This window comes from Oncorhynchus keta, chromosome 6, assembly GCF_023373465.1.
Source record: "Oncorhynchus keta strain PuntledgeMale-10-30-2019 chromosome 6, Oket_V2, whole genome shotgun sequence".
Taxonomy (NCBI): Eukaryota; Metazoa; Chordata; class Actinopteri; order Salmoniformes; family Salmonidae; genus Oncorhynchus; species Oncorhynchus keta.
The window spans coordinates 36,798,261-36,821,377 of record NC_068426.1 but is presented as its reverse complement, the minus strand read 5'-3'; the positions used below and the strand labels follow the sequence as shown (position 1 = coordinate 36,821,377).

Genomic DNA, 23,117 nt, shown 5'->3' with positions numbered 1-23,117 from the left:
TCCATAGTGAGGTTCAGTTAGTGTTGTAGCTTCATGGCTGCCTCTGTGTTCTTTATTAAGTTTGTCTGTCTGCAGGTCCCCAGGCAAATCAGATCGATTGGATCTCTGTGACCCCTCAGTGGTTTATCAATGACTGGGAAATGACAAGCCTGGTTAAATCACATCACTCTTTCTGCTCTGGACTCTACTAATACAGTCAGACATGCAGCGATACTGATACAGTTGCTGTGTGTGAGACACACCGGCTTCTCTGTGTGTGACTGTGTGTGTGTCCTCCCTAGTCAGCAGTTTGCCTGAAAAGCAATTTTGGTCCAGATGGTTCAGATCATTTTCAATTGCTGCAAATCTAGAAGTGTCAAGTAAAAAGTTAACACTAAATACATTTTTTTTTAAATTCTCTCTCCTTTTATCCATCCAACCTAATTCTCTGCCCTCTCTTCCTGCCACCCACCCCCTCCCTCCCCCTTCTCTCTCCCTCTGTCCTTTTCTTTCCATCTCCCTCCTCTCTGCAGGCAGCATAGTGTACCTGGGGATGATGATGGGGGCATTCTTCTGGGGGGGTCTGTCGGACAAGGTGGGCCGTAAACAGTGTCTGCTTATCGCTATGTCGGTCAACGGCTTCTTCTCCTTCCTCTCCTCCTTCGTCCAGGGGTACGGCATGTTTCTCTTCTGCCGCATGCTCTCCGGCTTCGGGTGAGTGTTGTCTGATTTGTTTCTGTTCTATCATATTCTATTATATTCTACTATTCTAAAATACTCTACTCTTCTCTACTGTACTCTATCTACTCTGTTGTGTTCTTTTCTATTCCATTCTACTATACTATACTATACTATACTATACTATACTATACTATACACTGTTCTATTCCATTCTACTATACTATACTATACTATACTATACTATACTATACTATACTATACACTGTTCTATTCTATTCTACTCTATTACAGTCCTTTATATTGTGGCTTGCCACTGTCTTGAAAAACAGTTCATTTCCCTTCGCTCTTCCAGAACACCATTAAGTTCTACTAAATTGTTCTTGAATTACTCTCCATCACCAATAGTCTTCCATGATGACATTGTGTTCTACTTGGTTGAGAGTCTCTCTATCTCTAAATCTCTATATATCTCTATATCTCTCTCTAAATCTCTATATCTCTATATATCGCTATATTTATCTCTATATCTCTATCTCTCTCTACAGTATATCTCTCTATATCTCTCTCTATATATCTCTATATATTGCTATATCACTCTACAGTATATCTCTCTATATTTCTATCTCTCTCTATATCTCTCTAAATCTCTCTATTTCAATTCAATTCAAGGGCTTTATTGGCATGGAAAACATGTGTTAACATTGCCACAGCAAGTGAGGTAGATAATATATAAAGTGAAATAAACAATAAAAATTAACAGTACATTTTCAGTATTAACAGTATTTCTCTATTTCTCTATATCTCGATATCTCTCTCTATCTCACTGCATCTCTATATATCTCTCTATATAGATCTCTCTCTATCTCTTTATCACTCTATATATCTATATCGCTCTATATCTCCCTGTCTCTCTATATCACCCCATGCCTCTCTATATCTCTCTATAGCTCTATATCTCTCTCTCGCTCTCTAAAACTCTATCTCTCTATATATGTATCTAATCTCAATCTCTCAATGTCTCTCTATATCTGTCTATATCTCTCTATCTTTCTGTAACTCTATCTATCTATCTATCTATCTATCTATCTATCTATCTATCTATCTATCTATCTATCTATCTATCTATCTCTCTCTCTCTCTCTCTCTCTCTCTCTCTCTCTCTCTCTCTTCTCTTTCTCTTTCTCTATATATCTCTATATCTCTCTATATCTCTCTTTCTCTATATACCTCTATATACCTCTATATATCTCTCTATATCTCTCTATATCTCTCTTCTCTTTATCACTATATATATCACTCTATATACCCCCATCTATATCTCTCTATATATCTCTATATCTCTCTATATCTCTAAAACTTTCTCTATATACCTTTATCTAATCTCACCTCTATATACTCTCTATATACATCTATATATCTCTATATATCTTTCTGTATATCTCTTTCTATCTTTCTATCTATATACTATCTCTATATACCTCTATATACCTCTATATACCTCTATATACATCTATATATCTCTATCTATATCTCTCTATATCTCTCTTTCTCTATATATATCCTCTCTTTCTATATATCTCTCTATATCTCTCTTTCTCTATATATCTCTCTATATCTCTCTTTCTCTATATACCTCTATATCTCTCTTTCTCTATATACCTCTATATACATCTATATACATCTATATATCTCTCTATATCTCTCTATATCTCTAAATCTCTATATCTCTATATCTCTATATCTCTTTATCGCTCTCTATATCTCTCTCTCTGTTTCTCCCTCCCTTTCTCCCTGCCTCTACACTCATAGAAAAAAAGGTGATATCTAATACCTGAAAGGGTTCTTTGGCTGTCCCCACAGGAGAACCCTTTTTGGTTCCAAGTAGAACTCTTTTGAGGTCCATGTAGAACCCTTTCCATATAGGTTTCTAACTGGAACATGTTACCAAAAAGGGTTATACCTGGAACCAAAAACAATTCCCCTCTGGGGACAGCCGCAGAACCCTTTTGTAATCCTTTTCTCTAAGGGTGTAGTCCTCCAAAGTCAGAGAACAGGACAGGAGGTTTTTCTAACTGTCTGGCATCAGCCCATCCCCTGAGTGGGAGACAGAGAGAAACACAAATGTTAGCTAAACATTCACAGCAGACTAAATGTCCTTAAGTTTCTGATTTATGACTGATTAAAAGTTGGTTCATAGGTCACAAGATGTGTCAGACTTTGACAGTGGAAGGAAAATAGTTGTTTTTTTTGTCCTCAGTAAATAAAAATAAAAAACATTGCTAAGATGTATTGGTCAAAACTGAAGTCACATTGTCAAAACTCTTCACACAGTCAGCGAAACAGAAGTGTATGTGGACCAAACTGTAAATCATTTTCCATTGCTTTCACACAAAATGCATCCAATGACCACATTCTCAAAAATCCATGAACTCTTTTCTCATTCAGACTCCACCACCTGCTAAACTATATATTTGCAGCACTTGTTGTAAAATGCTAACACACTCTTTCCAAAACGGTTAAAAACACATTCAAAACAGAATGATGGGAAATGTCGTGCATTTCTGCAGTAACGAGATTGAAACATATAGAACATTTCAGCAGAATATTGAATCATTACGAACACAGCTGATTTAATCTGAAAGCCGACCCATGTGTCCTGTTTTTAGTCTCGTTAACAAACAGACAAAAGAGGACGGCTCCGGGAATGATTTAGCTTGGAAACGTGGATCAAGGAAGACAGATTGGTGGGGAAAAAAGAGTGGCAGGGAGAGGGAGACAGGTTGGTGGGGAAAGAAGAGTGGCAGGGAGAGGGAGACAGGTTGGTGGGGAAAGAAGAGTGTCAGGGAGAGGGAGACAGGTTGGTGGGGAAAGAAGAGTGGCAGGGAGAGGGAGACAGGTTGGTGGGGAAAGAAGAGTGGCAGGGAGGGGAGACAGGTTGGTGGGGAAAGAAGAGTGGCAGGGAGAGGGAGACAGGTTGGTGGGGAAAGAAGAGTGGCAGGGAGAGGGAGACAGGTTGGTGGGGAAAGAAGAGTGGCAGGGAGAGGGAGACAGGTTGGTGGGGAAAGAAGAGTGGCAGGGAGAGGGAGACAGGTTGGTGGGGAAAGAAGAGTGGCAGGGAGAGGGAGACAGGTTGGTGGGGAAAGAAGAGTGGCAGGGAGAGGGAGACAGGTTGGTGGGGAAAGAAGAGTGGCAGGGAGAGGGAGACAGGTTGGTGGGGAAAGAAGAGTGGCAGGGAGAGGGAGACAGGTTGGTGGGGAAAGAAGAGTGGCAGGGAGAGGGAGACAGGTTGGTGGGGAAAGAAGAGTGGCAGGGAGAGGGAGACAGGTTGGTGGGGAAAGAAGAGTGGCAGGGAGAGGGAGACAGGTTGGTGGGGAAAGAAGAGTGGCAGGGAGAGGGAGACAGGTTGGTGGGGAAAGAAGAGTGGCAGGGAGAGGGAGACAGGTTGGTGGGGAAAGAAGAGTGGCAGGGAGAGGGAGACAGGTTGGTGGGGAAAGAAGAGTGGCAGGGAGAGGGAGACAGGTTGGTGGGGAAAGAAGAGTGGCAGGGAGAGGGAGACAGGTTGGTGGGGAAAGAAGAGTGGCAGGGAGAGGGAGACAGGTTGGTGGGGAAAGAAGAGTGGCAGGGAGAGGGAGACAGGTTGGTGGGGAAAGAAGAGTGGCAGGGAGAGGGAGACAGGTTGGTGGGGAAAGAAGAGTGGCAGGGAGAGGGAGACAGGTTGGTGGGGAAAGAAGAGTGGCAGGGAGAGGGAGACAGCGTGGAGGACAAAGGAGAGGAAGACCAAGAGCGGTGGTCACTGATGAGATAAGGGCCACAATTATTGACCATGTTGTAAACCGTGGTCTCTCTTTGAGAGAGGCCGGTTTAAGGGTGCAACCAAATCTGCAGCATTCAACAGTTGCATCAATAGTACAAATTTATCTGCAAAACAACAGCTGAGATGTGCATCCTTCAATGATAATTGAACTACATATTACAGTACAATACAGTATGTTCACATTTTTACATGTACTGACATTTTGAAATATATTGATTTGTTTAGTCTTTTTCAGTAGGATCCAAAGGTTGCCTCCCACAGGAGGGAGAGGCAGAATATTATCAGATGTGCAGGAAATTGCCATTGTTGACATGGTAAATGGCAACAATAAAATAAAACTGTGGGAAATTCGGGACAGAGTGCTGGCCGACAATATCACTGTTGGGAATGTGAATACGGTCGGCACAACAATTGCCGGAGTTCTAGAGAAACATACAATAAGGATGAAGCAGTTGTACACTATCAATATGTCCAGCTAAGATGTCTGTTTAATAACCAAACAGGGTACATACCCAGCTAAACATAATGTAAAGGACTCTACATCTGTGTATTTACTGTATTTTAGAGAGTAATGGAGATGACAGTATGTGCAGTTTGCCTGGCTTTCATCTTTGTGGATGAAGCTGGATTCAACCTGGCAAAAACACACCGCAGGGTAAGAAATGTGATTGGACAGAGAGCAACCGTGGATGTCCCAGCCCAGAGAGGAGCTAACATCACAATGTGTGCAGCACTGTCCAATGATGGTTTGCTGTTACACAAACCACTCATTGGCCCCTACAATTCAGAGAGGCTCATTTATGTTCTGGATGACCTGCATAATCGGCTTGTGCCAGCGGAGGAGAGAGGGGCAAGAAACTATCCCCCACAACGAAGGTAGGGGAACGTGGCATTCCACCACTCTGCTGCAGTCAGACTGATTTGCTGCACATCCCAGGACGTCAGTACTATTCCTGCCTCCACACTCCCCCCTTCCTAAACCCCATAGAGGAGTTTTTCTCTGCGTGGAGGTGGAAGGTTTATGACCAACATCCACATGACCAGATGTCCTCACTGGACATGAATGCGGGGTGTGGAGACATTCCAGAAGATACTTTCCAAGATGCATCGCCAGAGACGACAAAAGATGTGATGTTGATGAGAACTTGTGGCCAAATGCAGGAGAGAGAGAACTAGAACCCCCACAGTACTGTACAGTATGAGTGATTATACTATACATGTTGATGAGAACTAGAACCCTCACAGTACTGTACAGTATGAGTGATTATACTATACATGTTGATGAGAACTAGAACCCTCACAGTACTGTACAGTATGAGTGATTATACTATACATGTTGATGAGAACTAGAACCTCACAGTACTGTACAGTATGAGTGTTATACTATACATGTTGATGAGAACTCGAACCCTCACAGTACTGTACAGTATGAGTGTTATACTATACATGTTGATGAGAACTAGATCCCTCACAGTACTGTACAGTATGAGTGATTATACTAGACATGTTGATGAGAACTAGAACCCTCACAGTACTGTACTGTATGAGTGATTATACTATATATATACTTAAAATGTATATATGTTGATGATTTATTTTTAAATTATTATTGCAGCCCTGGCATTTCAGGAATTTGTCTTTTGTTTCAACTTTTTATTTTTCACAATTAAATTACTGCATGCAAAGATATAGAACAAATGAAGGCTATTGACACAAATCGCTGCATTCCTGATTCATTCTTGTTACATATACTTTAGTACAGTCAAAGTGATAAGGTGATATTCTTATTCTATAATGAAATACTGATTTATGTGAAAATCATTCAAACTTCAAAGAGAAGTGGTTTTTTAGGTCAGTGTGTTGCATGCTTTCTGAGTGATAATGGTTGTCAGTGTTATGGTTGAACAAGGTTATTTTGAGACTTGCATGAAGTGTTTTGGTGGTTTGAGTGAGTTTTGGAGGTGAGATTAGCTGTTTGGCCACGATGCATGTTGGTAATGCAGACTGAAGAAGAAATGGCTTCAGTATTGACCGGTGCTTGTTAGCGATTAAAGAAAACTGTAAACAAGAAAATGGAGACATTGATACAAAGTACAGACTTTTGCAAAATGGAAAGGAAGTCTGCAAAAAGATGAATAACCAGATATATAGAGACTTTGACAGAATATATGCCCTTTGCTCTTCGCTAATACACTCTCTGCACGATTAGCTGGTGATTGTTGGACATGATTATTCATAGCCTGTCCTGGCTCTCCGGTGGGTTTACATTGAAAGTAACTGTAATTGAATCCGAGACAGCACTGTTTCATAAATCATAGGACTGTTTCTAAAGCAGGTTTTCACTTGGACAGAGAAACACAATAGATTTACACTCAGCTGTGTGTGTGTGTGAGTGCATTTGTGTGTGTAAGCCTGTGTGTGTTTGTGCGTGTGTATCATAGACTTCACCTTACTGCAGCTCCAGTCTACCAGACCTACTTATCGTCAACATGTTCTAATAGAATACCTGGCTTTTATTTCCATGTTGATTGAAAGACTCTTCTCATCTCTTCAATAGCCACCAGCTGGTGGTTTCCACTACTTGTCAGAGGAATGGTATCTACTACCATTTGCCTAGAGTTGCTACACTTACAGGTAGCTTATACTCACTTCCACTCTATTCTCAATAAGACAGAGAAGAAAGTAACTGTCGCGATCGTCGAAATGATTGGACCAAGGCGCAGCGTGCGTAGAGTTCCACATATTTTTAATTAAACGAAACTCGCCAAACAAAACGAGTACAACCGAAACGTGCCGCTACTGATGTGCACACAGGCAACCAACTGTAGACAAGATCCCACAAAATAGAATGGGGAAAATGGCTACCTAAATATTATCCAACAATCAGAGACAACGATAAACAGCTGTCTCTGATTGGGAACCATGCCAGGCCAACATAAATCATTAATCAGCCAGATGACCCACCCTAGTCACTAACCAACAGAGAATAAACAGCTCTCTATGGTCAGGGCGCGACAGTAACTTTCAGGTTCAAGTCTCCATTTGTTCCCTTCCCGAACAAACCCATCAGTAGAGACCCTAACAACAAAAGCAGCAGAAATAGACAGATAAACAGTGGTGGAAAAAGTACCCAATGATACTTCAGGAAAAATCAATATATACCTTACAATAGAAAATGACTCACGTAAAAGTGAGTCACCCAGTAAAATACGACTTGAGTAAAAGTATTTGGTTTTAAATATACTTAAGTATCAAAAGTAAATGTAATTGCAAAAATATTGTCGTGGTGATTATTTTAAGGAAAGGAGAGACTTTTAGAATTCTTCAAAACAATTATTTAATTACTGCAGTAATGGAGCTCGTCAACGACCCACCCGTAGGTGATTCGTGGAGAGCCCAACCACCAGGACTAAGCCACAGCATTTTATAGCAAAGTCCATCCTCCTGGATGTTCATGACAAACAACTGATGTGTGCAATGGGTCAAAAGGTTTGGATTTCTATGAAAGAAATTAATAATTCACAGTAGACAGTATCTGCTGTGAAGACTGTTCTAAATGTAAGGAAACCAGGATTTGGCCCCCCAAAATGAGGTTCCTCTCAACCCGAGCCATCTCTCCCTTGTACCTTCCATTATACAAACACCAATTCAACATGCTTCAAGAGGGCCACCATTGGTCCTGTTCCCAAGAAAGCTAAGGTAACTGACCTAAATGACTATCGCCCCGTAGCACTCACTTCCGGCATCATGAAGTGCTTTGAGAGACTAGTCAAGGACCATATCACCTCCACCCGACCTGACACCCTAGACCCACTCCAATTTGCTTACCGCCCCAATAGGTCCACAGACGACGCAATCTCAATCACACCGCACACTGCCCTAAACCATCTGGACAAGAGGAATACCTAGGTGAGAATGCTGTTCATCGACTACAGCACAGCATTTAACAACATAGTACCCTCCAAACTCGTCATTAAGCTCGAGACCCTGGGTCTCAACCCCGCCCTGTGCAACTGGTCCCTGGACTTCCTGACGGTCCGCCCCCCAGGTGGTGAGGGTAGGAAACTTCAGGAAACAGCAGAGGGAGCAGCCCCCTATCCACGTCGACGGGACAGTAGTGGAGAAGGTGGAAAGTTCCTCAGCATACACATCAAGGACCAACTGAAATGGTCCACCCACACAGACGGCGTGGTGAAGAAGGCGCAGCAGCGCCTCTTCAACCTCAGGAGGCTGAAGAAATTCAGCTTGTCACCAAAAACACTCACAAACTTTTACAGATGCACAATTGAGAGCATCCTGTCGGGCTGTATCACCGCCTGGTACGGCAACCGCTCCTTCCACAACCGTAAGGCTCTCCAGAGGGTTGTGAGGTCTGCACAACGCATCACCGGGGGCAAACTACCTGCCCCCCAGGACACCTACACCACCTGGTCCTTCTGTGGCTCAGTTGTCACAGGAAGGCCAAAACGTAGAATGATGCACACATGACTGTAAGGACAACAACCACCAAAAGATCATCAGCCACTGCCTGTTCACCCTGCTATCATCCAGAAGGCGAGGTCAGTACAGGTGCATCGAAGCTGGGACCGAGAGACTGAAAAACAGCTTCTATCTCAAGGCCATCAGACTGTTAAACAGCCATCACTAACATTGAGTGGCGGCTGCCAACATACTGACTCAATATCTAGCCACTTTAAAAATTACAAATGGGATGTAATACATGTATCACTAGCCACTTTAAACAATGCCACTTTATATAATGTTTACATACCCTACAGTACTCATCTCATATGTATATACTGCACTCTATACCATCTACTGCATCTTGCCGTTCAGCCATCACTCATTCATATATTGTTATGTACATATTCATTCCTTTACACTTGTGTGTATAAGGTAGTTGTTGTGAAATTGTTCGATTCCTTGTTAGATATTACTCCATGGTCGGAATTAGAAGCGCAAGCATTTCGCAACACTCGCATTAACATCTGCTAACCATGTGTATGTGACCAATACAATTGAATTTGATTTGATTTGAATTGCATGCTAAGTCAGACTGGAGTCATCTTCCTCACATTATTTGAATGTGGCTCCTTAGGTTTATCACCTAAGGCATCATAAATCAGTTGCCAGAGTTAAATCTCAGAAGCTCCTCTCAGTTCACACAGACGCAATAAGAGTTCTACGAACCCCATTCTGTTGCATAAAACAACCATTCAATGCAAAAACAGCATTATAACATCTTGTCATTTCACCACCACAATATACTTAAGTATCAAATGTCAAAGTAAAAGTATAAATAATTTAAAATGTATTATATTAAGCAAACCAGACTCTACTTTTTTGTTTATTTTATTTTTTATACACTCCAACACTCAGACATCATTTACAAACTAAGCATGTGTTTAGTGAGTCCTCCAGATCAGAGACAGTAGGGATGACCAGGGATGTTCTCTGTTTAGTGAGTCCTCCAGATCAGAGACAGTAGGGATGACCAGGGATGTTCTCTGTTTAGTGAGTCCTCCAGATCAGAGGCAGTAGGGACGACCAGGGATGTTCTCTGTTTAGTGAGTCCTCCAGATCAGAGGCAGTAGGGATGACCAGGGATGTTCTCTGTTTAGTGAGTCCTCCAGATCAGAGGCAGTAGGGATGACCAGGGATGTTCTCTGTTTAGTGAGTCCTCCAGATCAGAGGCAGTAGGGATGACCAGGGATGTTCTCTGTTTAGTGAGTCCTCCAGATCAGAGGCAGTAGGGACGACCAGGGATGTTCTCTGTTTAGTGAGTCCTCCAGATCAGAGGCAGTAGGGATGACCAGGGATGTTCTCTGTTTAGTGAGTCCTCCAGATCAGAGGCAGTAGGGACGACCAGGGATGTTCTCTGTTTAGTGAGTCCTCCAGATCAGAGGCAGTAGGGATGACCAGGGATGTTCTCTGTTTAGTGAGTCCTCCAGATCAGAGGCAGTAGGGATGACCAGGGATGTTCTCTGTTTAGTGAGTCCTCCAGATCAGAGGCAGTAGGGATGACCAGGGATGTTCTCTGTTTAGTGGGTCCTCCAGATCAGAGGCAGTAGGGATGACCAGGGATGTTCTCTGTTTAGTGAGTCCTCCAGATCAGAGACAGTAGGGATGACCAGGGATGTTCTCTGTTTAGTGAGTCCTCCAGATCAGAGGCAGTAGGGATGACCAGGGATGTTCTCTGTTTAGTGGGTCCTCCAGATCAGAGGCAGTAGGGATGACCAGGGATGTTCTCTGTTTAGTGGGTCCTCCAGATCAGAGGCAGTAGGGATGACCAGGGATGTTCTCTGTTTAGTGAGTCCTCCAGATCAGAGGCAGTAGGGATGACCAGGGATGTTCTCTGTTTAGTGAGTCCTCCAGATCAGAGGCAGTAGGGATGACCAGGGATGTTCTGTTTAGTGAGTCCTCCAGATCAGAGACAGTAGGGATGACCAGGGATGTTCTCTGTTTAGTGAGTCCTCCAGATCAGAGACAGTAGGGATGACCAGGGATGTTCTCTGTTTAGTGGGTCCTCCAGATTAGAGGCAGTAGGGATGACCAGGGATGTTCTCTGTTTAGTGGGTCCTCCAGATCAGAGGCAGTAGGGATGACCAGGGATGTTCTCTGTTTAGTGAGTCCTCCAGATCAGAGGCAGTAGGGATGACCAGGGATGTTCTCTGTTTAGTGAGTCCTCCAGATCAGAGGCAGTAGGGATGACCAGGGATGTTCTCTGTTTAGTGAGTCCTCCAGATCAGAGACAGTAGGGATGACCAGGGATGTTCTCTGTTTAGATGAGACAGTAGGGATGACCAGGGATGTTCTCTGTTTAGTCCTCCAGATCAGAGGCAGTAGGGATGACCAGGGATGTTCTCTGTTTAGTGAGTCCTCCAGATCAGAGACAGTAGGGATGACCAGGGATGTTCTCTGTTTAGTGAGTCCTCCAGATCAGAGGCAGTAGGGATGACCAGGGATGTTCTCTGTTTAGTGAGTCCACCAGATCAGAGACAGTAGGGATGACCAGGGATGTTCTCTGTTTAGTGAGTCCTCCAGATCAGAGACAGTAGGGATGACCAGGGATGTTCTCTGTTTAGTGAGTCCTCCAGATCAGAGACAGTAGGGATGACCAGGGATGTTCTCTGTTTAGTGAGTCCGCCAGATCAGAGACAGTAGGGATGACCAGGGATGTTCTCTGTTTAGTGAGTCCTCCAGATCAGAGGCAGTAGGGATGACCAGGGATGTTCTCTGTTTAGTGGTCCTCCAGATCAGAGACAGTAGGGATGACCAGGGATGTTCTCTGTTTAGTGAGTCCTCCAGATCAGAGGCAGTAGGGATGACCAGGGATGTTCTCTGTTTAGTGGGTCCTCCAGATCAGAGACAGTAGGGATGACCAGGGATGTTCTCTGTTTAGTGAGTCCTCCAGATCAGAGGCAGTAGGGATGACCAGGAATGTTCTCTGTTTAGTGAGTCCTCCAGATCAGAGGCAGTAGGGATGACCAGGGATGTTCTCTGTTTAGTGGGTCCTCCAGATCAGAGGCAGTAGGGATGACCAGGGATGTTCTCTGTTTAGTGGGTCCTCCAGATCAGAGGCAGTAGGGATGACCAGGGATGTTCTCTGTTTAGTGGGTCCTCCAGATCAGAGACAGTAGGGATGACCAGGGATGTTCTCTGTTTAGTGGGTCCTCCAGATCAGAGGCAGTAGGGATGACCAGGGATGTTCTCTGTTTAGTGAGTCCTCCAGATCAGAGACAGTAGGGATGACCAGGGATGTTCTCTGTTTAGTGAGTCCTCCAGATCAGAGGCAGTAGGGATGACCAGGGATGTTCTCTGTTTAGTGGGTCCTCCAGATCAGAGACAGTAGGGATGACCAGGGATGTTCTCTGTTTAGTGAGTCCTCCAGATCAGAGGCAGTAGGGATGACCAGGGATGTTCTCTGTTTAGTGAGTCCTCCAGATCAGAGGCAGTAGGGATGACCAGGGATGTTCTCTGTTTAGTGAGTCCACCAGATCAGAGGCAGTAGGGATGACCAGGGATGTTCTCTGTTTAGTGAGTCCTCCAGATCAGAGGCAGTAGGGATGACCAGGGATGTTCTCTGTTTAGTGGGTCCTCCAGATCAGAGACAGTAGGGATGACCAGGGATGTTCTCTGTTTAGTGAGTCCTCCAGATCAGAGGCAGTAGGGATGACCAGGGATGTTCTCTGTTTAGTGGGTCCTCCAGATCAGAGACAGTAGGGATGACCAGGGATGTTCTCTGTTTAGTGAGTCCTCCAGATCAGAGGCAGTAGGGATGACCAGGGATGTTCTCTGTTTAGTGAGTCCTCCAGATCAGAGGCAGTAGGGATGACCAGGGATGTTCTCTGTTTAGTGGGTCCTCCAGATCAGAGGCAGTAGGGATGACCAGGGATGTTCTCTGTTTAGTGAGTCCTCCAGATCAGAGGCAGTAGGGATGACCAGGGATGTTCTCTGTTTAGTGAGTCCTCCAGATCAGAGACAGTAGGGATGACCAGGGATGTTCTCTGTTTAGTGAGTCCTCCAGATCAGAGGCAGTAGGGATGACCAGGGATGTTCTCTGTTTAGTGAGTCCTCCAGATCAGAGGCAGTAGGGATGACCAGGGATGTTCTCTGTTTAGTGAGTCCTCCAGATCAGAGACAGTAGGGATGACCAGGGATGTTCTCTGTTTAGTGAGTCCTCCAGATCAGAGGCAGTAGGGATGACCAGGGATGTTCTCTGTTTAGTGAGTCCTCCAGATCAGAGGCAGTAGGGATGACCAGGGATGTTCTCTGTTTAGTGAGTCCTCCAGATCAGAGGCAGTAGGGATGACCAGGGATGTTCTCTGTTTAGTGAGTCCTCCAGATCAGAGGCAGTAGGGATGACCAGGTATGTTCTCTGTTTAGTGAGTCCTCCAGATCAGAGACAGTAGGGATGACCAGGGATGTTCTCTGTTTAGTGAGTCCTCCAGATCAGAGGCAGTAGGGATGACCAGGGATGTTCTCTGTTTAGTGAGTCCTCCAGATCAGAGGCAGTAGGGATGACCAGGGATGTTCTCTGTTTAGTGAGTCCTCCAGATCAGAGGCAGTAGGGATGACCAGGGATGTTCTCTGTTTAGTGAGTCCTCCAGATCAGAGGCAGTAGGGATGACCAGGGATGTTCTCTGTTTAGTGAGTCCTCCAGATCAGAGACAGTAGGGATGACCAGGGATGTTCTCTGTTTAGTGAGTCCTCCAGATCAGAGGCAGTAGGGATGACCAGGGATGTTCTCTGTTTAGTGAGTCCTCCAGATCAGAGGCAGTAGGGAAGACCAGGGATGTTCTCTGTTTAGTGAGTCCTCCAGATCAGAGGCAGTAGGGATGACCAGGGATGTTCTCTGTTTAGTGAGTCCTCCAGATCAGAGGCAGTAGGGATGACCAGGGATGTTCTCTGTTTAGTGAGTCCTCCAGATCAGAGGCAGTAGGGATGACCAGGGATGTTCTCTGTTTAGTGAGTCCTCCAGATCAGAGGCAGTAGGGATGACCAGGGATGTTCTCTGTTTAGTGAGTCCTCCAGATCAGAGGCAGTAGGGATGACCAGGGATGTTCTCTGTTTAGTGAGTCCTCCAGATCAGAGGCAGTAGGGAAAACCAGGGATGTTCTCTGTTTAGTGAGTCCTCCAGATCAGAGGCAGTAGGGATGACCAGGGATGTTCTCTGTTTAGTGAGTCCTCCAGATCAGAGGCAGTAGGGATGACCAGGGATGTTCTCTGTTTAGTGAGTCCTCCAGATCAGAGGCAGTAGGGAAGACCAGGGATGTTCTCTGTTTAGTGAGTCCTCCAGATCAGAGGCAGTAGGGATGACCAGGGATGTTCTCTGTTTAGTGAGTCCTCCAGATCAGAGGCAGTAGGGATGACCAGGGATGTTCTCTGTTTAGTGAGTCCTCCAGATCAGAAGCAGTAGGGATGACCAGGGATGTTCTCTGTTTAGTGAGTCCTCCAGATCAGAGGCAGTAGGGATGACCAGGGATGTTCTCTGTTTAGTGAGTCCTCCAGATCAGAGGCAGTAGGGATGACCAGGGATGTTCTCTGTTTAGTGAGTCCTCCAGATCAGAGGCAGTAGGGATGACCAGGGATGTTCTCTGTTTAGTGAGTCCTCCAGATCAGAGGCAGTAGGGATGACCAGGGATGTTCTCTTGATAAGTACGTAAAGTGGACCATTTTCCTGCTCTCCTAAGCATTCAAAATGTAACAAGTACTTTTGGGTATCAGGGCAAATGTATGGAGTAAAATGGACATTATTTTCTTTAGGAATGTAGTGAAGTAAAAGTTGTTAAAAATATGAATAGTAAAGTAAAGTAGAGATACCCCCAAAAATGACTTAAGTAGTACTTTACTGTAGTTTTACCTAAGTACTTTACACCTCTGCGGATAAATAGTCATCTATTAATAGTTTGATGTCTGTCGTACTGTGTTCCCAATGGGACCAGATGAAAGGCTGTGTGGATGCTAACTGCAGGTTCCTCTGATGGCCTATTGATTTTGTCATCCACCAGATCCCGATCTCTCTCTCTCTCTTGCTTGCTCGCACTCGTCTGTCTGTCTGTCTGTCTGTCTGTCTGTCTGTCTGTCTGTCTGTCTGTCTGTCTGTCTGTCTGTCTATTGCTCTCTCTCTATTGCTCTCTCTCTATTGCTCTCTCTCTATTGCTCTCTCTAACTCTTTATTTCTCTTGTTGTGTCTTTCTGCTTCTCTCTCCAGGCTCAGTCCCATTGCGTTAGATGAGAGCAGCCATGTTTCCCGAACTGCTCACACAAACACACATACAACACCAATGACCAGACAAAAAGGACAAAAGGGGCACTCCAAAAATGGACCCTATGTTTTGCAATTAATTTGTCCATATAGTGCTGACTATATTTCCCATGTCCTTGTGCAGGATTGGTGGGGCTGTGCCCATCGTGTTCCCCTACTTTGCTGAGTTCCTGGCGAGGGAGAAGAGAGGAGAGCACCTGAGCTGGCTCTGCATGTTCTGGATGATAGGAGGGATCTACGCCTCGGCCATGGCCTGGCTCATCATACCACACTACGGTGAGTGACTGACAGCCCTGTCCTCCTATCAGGTGCAGGATTATCTGAGTGACTCACTTAGTTCTCCAATAATAACCGTTCTACGGCAAGTTACATTTGTCACGTGACAAATAGGCCTGAACGGGCTGCAACCCGTATCCTTAACAAGTATATTTAACAGCAACCAAAGCGAGAGAAGAGGGAAGAAAGAGAGAACGAGGGGGGATTAGAGAAAGAAAGGACAGAATAGAGGAGAGAGGTCCAACAGTTAGAAAAGAGAAGGAGAGACGGAGAGGAATGAAAAGAGGAAAAGGAAGGAAAGAAGAAGCAAGAGGGAAGGAGAAGTGGATAAGTGAAGATGATTTATGTGGACGGTGTCAGGGATATTTAAAGGGTGAAGGAAAAACAGAGCGAGGGAGGGTGAGACAGAGGGAGATCGATAAAGAAAAGCAGAGTGGGAGAGAGAGAGAGAGAGAGACAGGGGGAGAGACAGGGGGAGGGACAGAGGGAGATCGATAAAGAAAAGCAGAGTGGGAGAGAGAGAGAGACAGGGGGAGGGACAGAGGGAGATCGATAAAGAAAAGCAGAGCGAGGGAGGGAGGGACAGAGGGTGATCGATAAAGAAAAGCAGAGTGGGAGAGAGAGAGAGAGAGACAGGGGGAGAGACAGGGGGGGGACAGAGGGAGATCGATAAAGAAAAGCAGAGTGGGAGAGAGAGAGAGAGAGAGACAGGGGGAGAGACAGGGGGAGGGACAGAGGGAGATCGATAAAGAAAAGCAGAGCGAGGGAGGGAGGGACAGAGGGTGATCGATAAAGAAAAGCAGAGTGGGAGAGACAGGGGGAGAGAGAGAGAGAGACAGAGAGAGACAGGGGGAGAGACAGAGGGAGATCGATAAAGAAAAGCAGAGTGGGAGAGACAGGGGGAGAGAGAGAGAGAGAGAGAGAATGGACGAGGGAGAACGTGAACAGGAAAATGAAGAGAGAGAAAGGGAGAGCAAATGAAGGATAGAGACGAAGGGGGGTGATTGAAGAGGTGTGGTGAATGCATGGTGGTGTATGCAATGTAGTGTGGGTGTAGGCAGGTGTAGAATTATCAGTGAAGTCATTGATTTACTATAAAAGACTGTTGAAGATAAGAAAGCACTCGACATGTCTTCACACACGCACCACACACCGTTAACACCTTTGTCTCTCTGTGTGAAGCAGGTGTGTGTGTGTGTGTGTGTGTGTGTGTGTGTGTGTGTGTGTGTGTGTGTGTGTGTGTGTGTGTGTGTGTGTGTGTGTGTGTGTGTGTGTGTGTGTGTGTGTGTGTGTGTGTGTGTGTGTGTGTGTGTGTGTGTGTGTGTGTGTGTGTGTGAAGCAGCCGTGTGTGTGTCATAGGTTCTGCCGCAGTGGACTCTTCATTGACTGCTGCTGGTCAGAGGCTGCAGGACTTCTCTTCCTGGAAAACCTCAGTGTCTGTGTGTGTGTTTGCTGAATTAAGTTGAGGGGCGTGGCGTAACCTCCACAGCCGTAATGTTTAGTATGTGAAGTGTGTCTGTGAGGAGCTGTGCATGTCTGTGGTTACTGTATACTGTACACTCAAATTGCAAATCTAATCAGGGTTTATTTGTCATGTACACAGATTAGCAGATGTTAAAGGAGTAGTTCACTATTTTACAACATGATGTTAGATGGCTACTGACCCTGGAGGTAGTTTATGAGCAAGGAGAAACTGTAATCCATGGTTCACTTTTCTCTAAAGTGACGGTGGGCATGTTATCTTAAAAAATATATCATTTCCAAACCACCTGAAGTCAACTCCATATTTGGTTTGATGATACCTAAAGGTGATTTAGCCGTTTTTTAAAATATGTATTTTTTTTTACATGTACCCTTCACTTCCATAGATTTTTAGCTAGCGGTGGCCTAAAGTTAGCTGAAGTTTGTCATGGCTGTTTAAAGAAAAACTGAAACTCCCCGCTCCCCAATATTAGAAACAGGTCCATTTAACTCCCCCAATAATATAATATGATGAGTTTGATTGGAAAAACATCCCCACTGTAAAGTGCCAGGCAGCTAGCTAATGGCTTTATGTGGCTTTGCACCACATTGACTCAGTTTCTAATTTTATGAGGAGGCAGCCTGCCCAATGTATTGCTTTGGTCTGCAGTAACAGTTCAACAGCACTACTCTCTCTCTCTCTCTTTGTGGTGTTTGCTGAGGAGAGGTAGCGCAGCTATATTCATGAGCGCTCCAATGTATAAATGTTTTGAGAGTTTCAAACGAGTAAAAGTTCATGAACATTTCATAAATGTATTCCTATGTTGTTGTTTAACTAGCAAACTACTGCTGATGAGATAAGATTGTGTAAAAAACTGTTTTATACCGAGTGACCCAATGCTAAGTTGGCTATTTTTGCTAGGCTAACATTAGCTAGCTAAGCTAGCTCCAAAGCACAGATAGAAGAATGAGCCAGATGTTTCACTGGATGTATAAATCTGAAGCATCCGGCCAGTATTTCCACTCATCACCAAATTTGGTGATGAGAGGAATCCCAGTGGCCAGCATTGGCCAGCAGTGGGAGAAGGTGGAGCGAGATGGATTTTGCCCGACATTCTGCAAATTTTCTCATCTATGAAACATTTGATCTCAATACATCTCAATACAAAAAACATTTTTTTTAGAAAGAGTAAAAGGGCGAATTGGGTTATTGCACATCACAGAGTAGGTGTTCCAAAGACAAAAAAACGTGATTACATGCTAGAATGTGGCAACAATATGATCTCGCTAGCTCGTGTTTGGCTCTGCCCACCTCTTTGCTTGTTCTGCCCACTGTGATTCATTTGCTCCCGTTGGAAATGACAGGCTGTGGTCTATCTTGGGTTGGTAATACAAAATCTTTGACCAAAGCCAGCACAGTATCTGGAGCTTCCCCTTTGCCTTTTCAATTGCAGTTTCAGATAAGCAGCAGTAGATCATAGTTGATCATATGATTATGGCTGGGTTCAAAGTGAGTGAGAGAGAGCAATATAGTGAGTGAGATGAGATAGAGAGAGAGAGAGCACCGTCCATGTTGAAGCAGGGAGAGGATGAACAGGTTATCAAGTGAGAATGTTGAGTTATAAAGCCCTATCAGTTCAATTCCCCCTCTTTACTGACAGTACAGGGGGGTCAGGGACAGTTAGTAGAGGGAGATGCCTGCCCATGTTGAGGCACAGGGAGAGGAATAACAGGTCATCAGGTGAGGATTTGGAATTTGAGTTATAAGGCAATGGTAAAGCATGTTGCACAGCAATTTAAGTTGCCCACAGGATTGGAACTATCAGCTCAACTCCTCATCTTTGCTGACTCTAGCCCACGTGCTATACCAAATGTTGTTGCCTACATTTCTGATTCTGATTTCATTTGGTTTCATTTGATTGCCTTACGGAGGGAATAACTACACTGTTTTGTATTCGGCCATGTTTCCATGTTATGTTACAATCCCGGATCTTTGGAAAGCAACTCTTGCCCTATTTTTGTCGACTTTGTTAAGTGGCAATAGTTTGGGGAAGGCCCTTTTCTGTTTCAGCATGACATTGCCCCCGTGCACAAAGCGAGGTCCATGCAGAAATTGTGTGGAAGAACTTGACTGGCCTGCGCAGAGCCCTGGCCTCAACCCCATCAAAAACCATTGGGATGAATTGGAACACTGACTGCGAGCCAAAGGCCTAATCGCCCAGCATCAGTGCCCGACCTCACTAATGCTCTTGTGGCTGAATGGAGTGGAGAGAGGAAGCTGTTAGAGCAGCAAAGGGAGGACACTCCATATGAATGCCCACGATTTTAGAATGAGATGTTTGACGAGCAGGTGTCCACATATTTTTGGTCATGTAGTGTAGTTTGACTGTCACTGAATTATTTTATGAATTAACACTGCAATTAAATTGTGTAACCAAGTAAAGAAGTTTGTGGACTCAGATTCCCTCGACTCCTTTTAAGTTAATTGGGTATAAGAAATGAGTTATTCACGACCATGTACTAGCCAAGCGTAATGATGGGTACATAAATAGAATAATCGTTTTTTTGACATGTAAATGTAGTTAAATAAGGGCTGTGGTGGTGACTTTCTGAACTGTTAAAAGTAAGAACACAGTTTAAAGTAATCTAGAAAAATATTGGTGCTTCCGTTGTGATTGTAGTATATTAACCAATTTAACAGCACATTTTTAAAAATGTATTTTCACTTCAAAATTAACCAGAAATAATAATTTCACAGCTTTTTAATGTTTTTTTAATCTCCCTTGTGGGGCATGGGAGATCCGACTGCATACTGTACCGCCGGGTCCCCCTAGAGCAGTGTTGACAATGGAAACCCATTGACCCTAATCCCCCCCCCCCCAAATCCAACACAAAGTTACGCCCTTGAACTGAACAATGGATTACAGTTTCTCCTGGCCTGTAGACGACTTTCAGGGCGAGGAACCTTCTAACATCAAGATGTAAAATAGCGAACTACTCCTTTAAAGCAGATACAGCGAAATGCTTGTGTTTCTAGCTCCAGCTGTACAGTAAATGTATAACAGTGCAATACTAATACAAAAAATATACAGTACCAGTCAAAAGATTGGACACACCTACTTATTCAAGGGTTTTTCTTTATTTTTACTATTTTCTACTTTGTAGAATAATAGTGAAGACATCAAAACTATGGAATAACACATATGGAATCATTTAGTAACCAAACAAGTATTAAACAAGTCAAAATTCTTCAAAGTAGCCACAATTTTCCTGGATGACAGCTTTGCACACTCTTGGCATTCTCTCAATCAGTTTCATGGAATGCATTTCAATTAACAGGTGTGCCTTATTAAGAGTTAATTTGTGGAATTTCTTTCCTTCTTTATGCGCTTGAGCCAATCAGTTGGGTTGTGACAAGGTAGGGGTGGAACACAGACAATAGCCCTATTTGGTAAAAGACTCCAGATTATGGAACAGAACAGCTCAAATAAGCAAAGAGAAATGACAGTCCATCATTACTTTAAGACATGAAGGTCAGTCAATCCGAAACAAGTGGGGTCGCAAGAACCATCAATCACTATGATGAAACTGGCTCTCATGAGGACCGCCACAGGAAAGGAAAGGAAGACCCGGAGTCACCTCTGCTGCAGAGGAGAAGTTCATTAGAGTTACCAGCCTCAGAAATGGCAGCCTAAATAAAGTAACAGACACATCTCAACATCAACTGTTCAGAGAACACTGCGTGAATCAGGACCCCATGGTCCAATTGCTTTAAAGAAACCACTACTAAAGGACACCAATAAGAAAAAGCTAATTGTTTGGGCCAAGAACCACGAGCAATGGACATTAGACCGATGAAAATCTGTCCTTTGGTCTGTTGGGTCCAAATTTGAGATTTTTGGTTCCAACCGCTGTGTCTTTGTGAGACGCAGAGTAGGTGAACGGATGATCACTGCATGTGTGGTCCCCACCGTGAAGCATGGAGGAGCAGGTGTGATGACGCTTTGCTGTTGACACACTGTGATTTATTTAGAATTCAAGGCACACGTAACCAGAATGGCTACCACAGCATTCTGCAGCGATACGCCATCCTATCTGGTTTGCGCTTAGTGGGACTATTATTTGTTTTTCAACATGACAATGACCCAACACACATCCAGGCTGTGTAAGGGCTATTTGACCAATAATGAGAGTGATGGAGTGCTGCATCAGATGACCTGGTCTCCACAATCATCCGACCTCAACCCTATTGAGATGTTTTGGGATGAGTTGGACCGCAGAGTGAAGGAAAAGCAGCCAACAAAGCTCAGCATATGTGGGAACTCCTTCAAGACTGTTGGAAAAGCATTCCAGGTGAAGCTGGTTGAGAGAATGTCAAGAGAGTGCAAAGCTGTCATCAAAGCAAATGGTGGCTATTTTGAAGAATCTAAAATCTAAAATATATTTTGATGTGTTTAATACTTTTTTGGTTACTAAATGATTCCATATGTGTTATTTCATAGTTTTGATCTCTTCACTATTATTTTACAATGTAGAAAATAGTAAAAATAAAGAAAAACCCGTGAATGACTAGGTGTGTCTAAAATGTTGACTGATACTGTATATATATTTATAATTACATATTCATAAAAATAATAATAGAAGAAGAAGAGACAAGAAATTAAGACATATCAGAATGAGCAGAGTCTGGAACATAATTGCTGTATGTGGTGTGTACATACAGTATGGACAACATTTAAGTACATATAAAGCGAGTAATAAATAAGTAAAACATTTTCGAGATCAAATAAAATGTCAATAGAATAATGTGCATAAATGCTAATCTTATGTGTATCTAACTACTCGAAATGATTTGTGTCTACCCATGTGTTTGTGTGCGGGAGAGTAAGCGTGTCTGGGTGCGGGAGAGTTGCCTCTGTGTGCCTTTTGTGTATCTGCATGGGTGTTTATGTCGTGACGCAATGTTCCCTCTAAACTGCCTGTGTGCGCTTGCGCGCAGCTCCCCTGGGACTGCTCTGCAGAATACATTTTCCTCATTAGTTAACACTATCAACTGTTCCCTTTACTGTGGGAATTGTGATCGAATCAATGCAATATTAGCCACTTTCAATGCATCATACCGAAACAAAACAAACTATGCAAGAGATGTTGATGTAGGCAGAACACGTCAGAGTAGGTTTATATTGCATTGACAGGCACGACTCACGCCCTTACTCCACACAGACCAGTGCGCCATAACCAATCAGAGCTGCAGTTGGCCTATATGCAAATAGACCATTGCCATAAATGGATCTGTGCCATTTACTTTGAACTGGACTGTGTTTATACTATGAGCGGTTGTGAGTAGATGCGCTGGTTTTGAGATCAAAACGACAGTCATATCCTTTGCTCGTTAGTGAGTTATTAGACCAGTTATAGATCATTTGTAGTCAGCAATGGGGTAGTGATTGCTTCCTACAAGAGCACAATTTGTCTGCATTTCTAGACATGAAAAGATAGTCATGTAAAGAGCTTTTTTTGTTTGTTTTGATATTGTGTTTTGAGACAGGCTTGAAAAAGCTAATTAGCCAGTAGGCAGAGGGTAGCATCATTTGCCTGATTCTCTGTTATAATGCTATGGGAATAATGATGCATTTTATTGTTTTGTAAAGTGGTTTCTTGTGTCAAACAAAACAATAACATTTCAGTCACCTCCTTGTTTTAAGGACAAGTGGAGAAACAGGTTAATGTCAAGCCCTGCATGGAATGTAGACCTTCATTGAACACTACACATTGGCTGCTACTGTAGGCTAAATGATAGAACAACTATTTCCACGATAAAATGCATTTTCTCCATTGTTTTTGATGGTAGGCCACTCTGGTACAGGTCTACATTATGATCAAATAGCCACAGTAGCCTACCTGAACACTGTTAAAACTAACTGAAGGGCCTCCCAAGTGGCGCAGCAATCTAAGGCACTGCATCGCAGTGCTGGAGGCGTTTCTACAGACCTGGATTCGACCCAGGGAGTGTCACAACCGGACGTGATCGGGAGTCCAGTAGGGCGGCACACAATTGGCCCAGTGTCATCCGGGTTTTGGGAGGGTTTGGCCGGTCGTGCTTTACTTGGCTCATCGCGCTCTAGCGACTCCTTGTGG

At 44.0% G+C, this 23,117-nt stretch overlaps 1 protein-coding gene across 1 annotated transcript in view; it reads left to right on the top strand.

Annotated features, from left to right (window-relative positions):
- The window catches only part of LOC118385585 (synaptic vesicle glycoprotein 2C-like), a 74,503-nt gene that overhangs the window by 35,635 nt on the left and 15,751 nt on the right, over nt 1–23,117 (top strand). The window contains exons 3-4 of the mRNA XM_052521452.1: nt 513–693; nt 15,367–15,518. Of these exons, the coding sequence (XP_052377412.1) occupies nt 513–693; nt 15,367–15,518 (333 nt within the window). The remainder of the gene's footprint in view (nt 1–512; nt 694–15,366; nt 15,519–23,117) is intronic.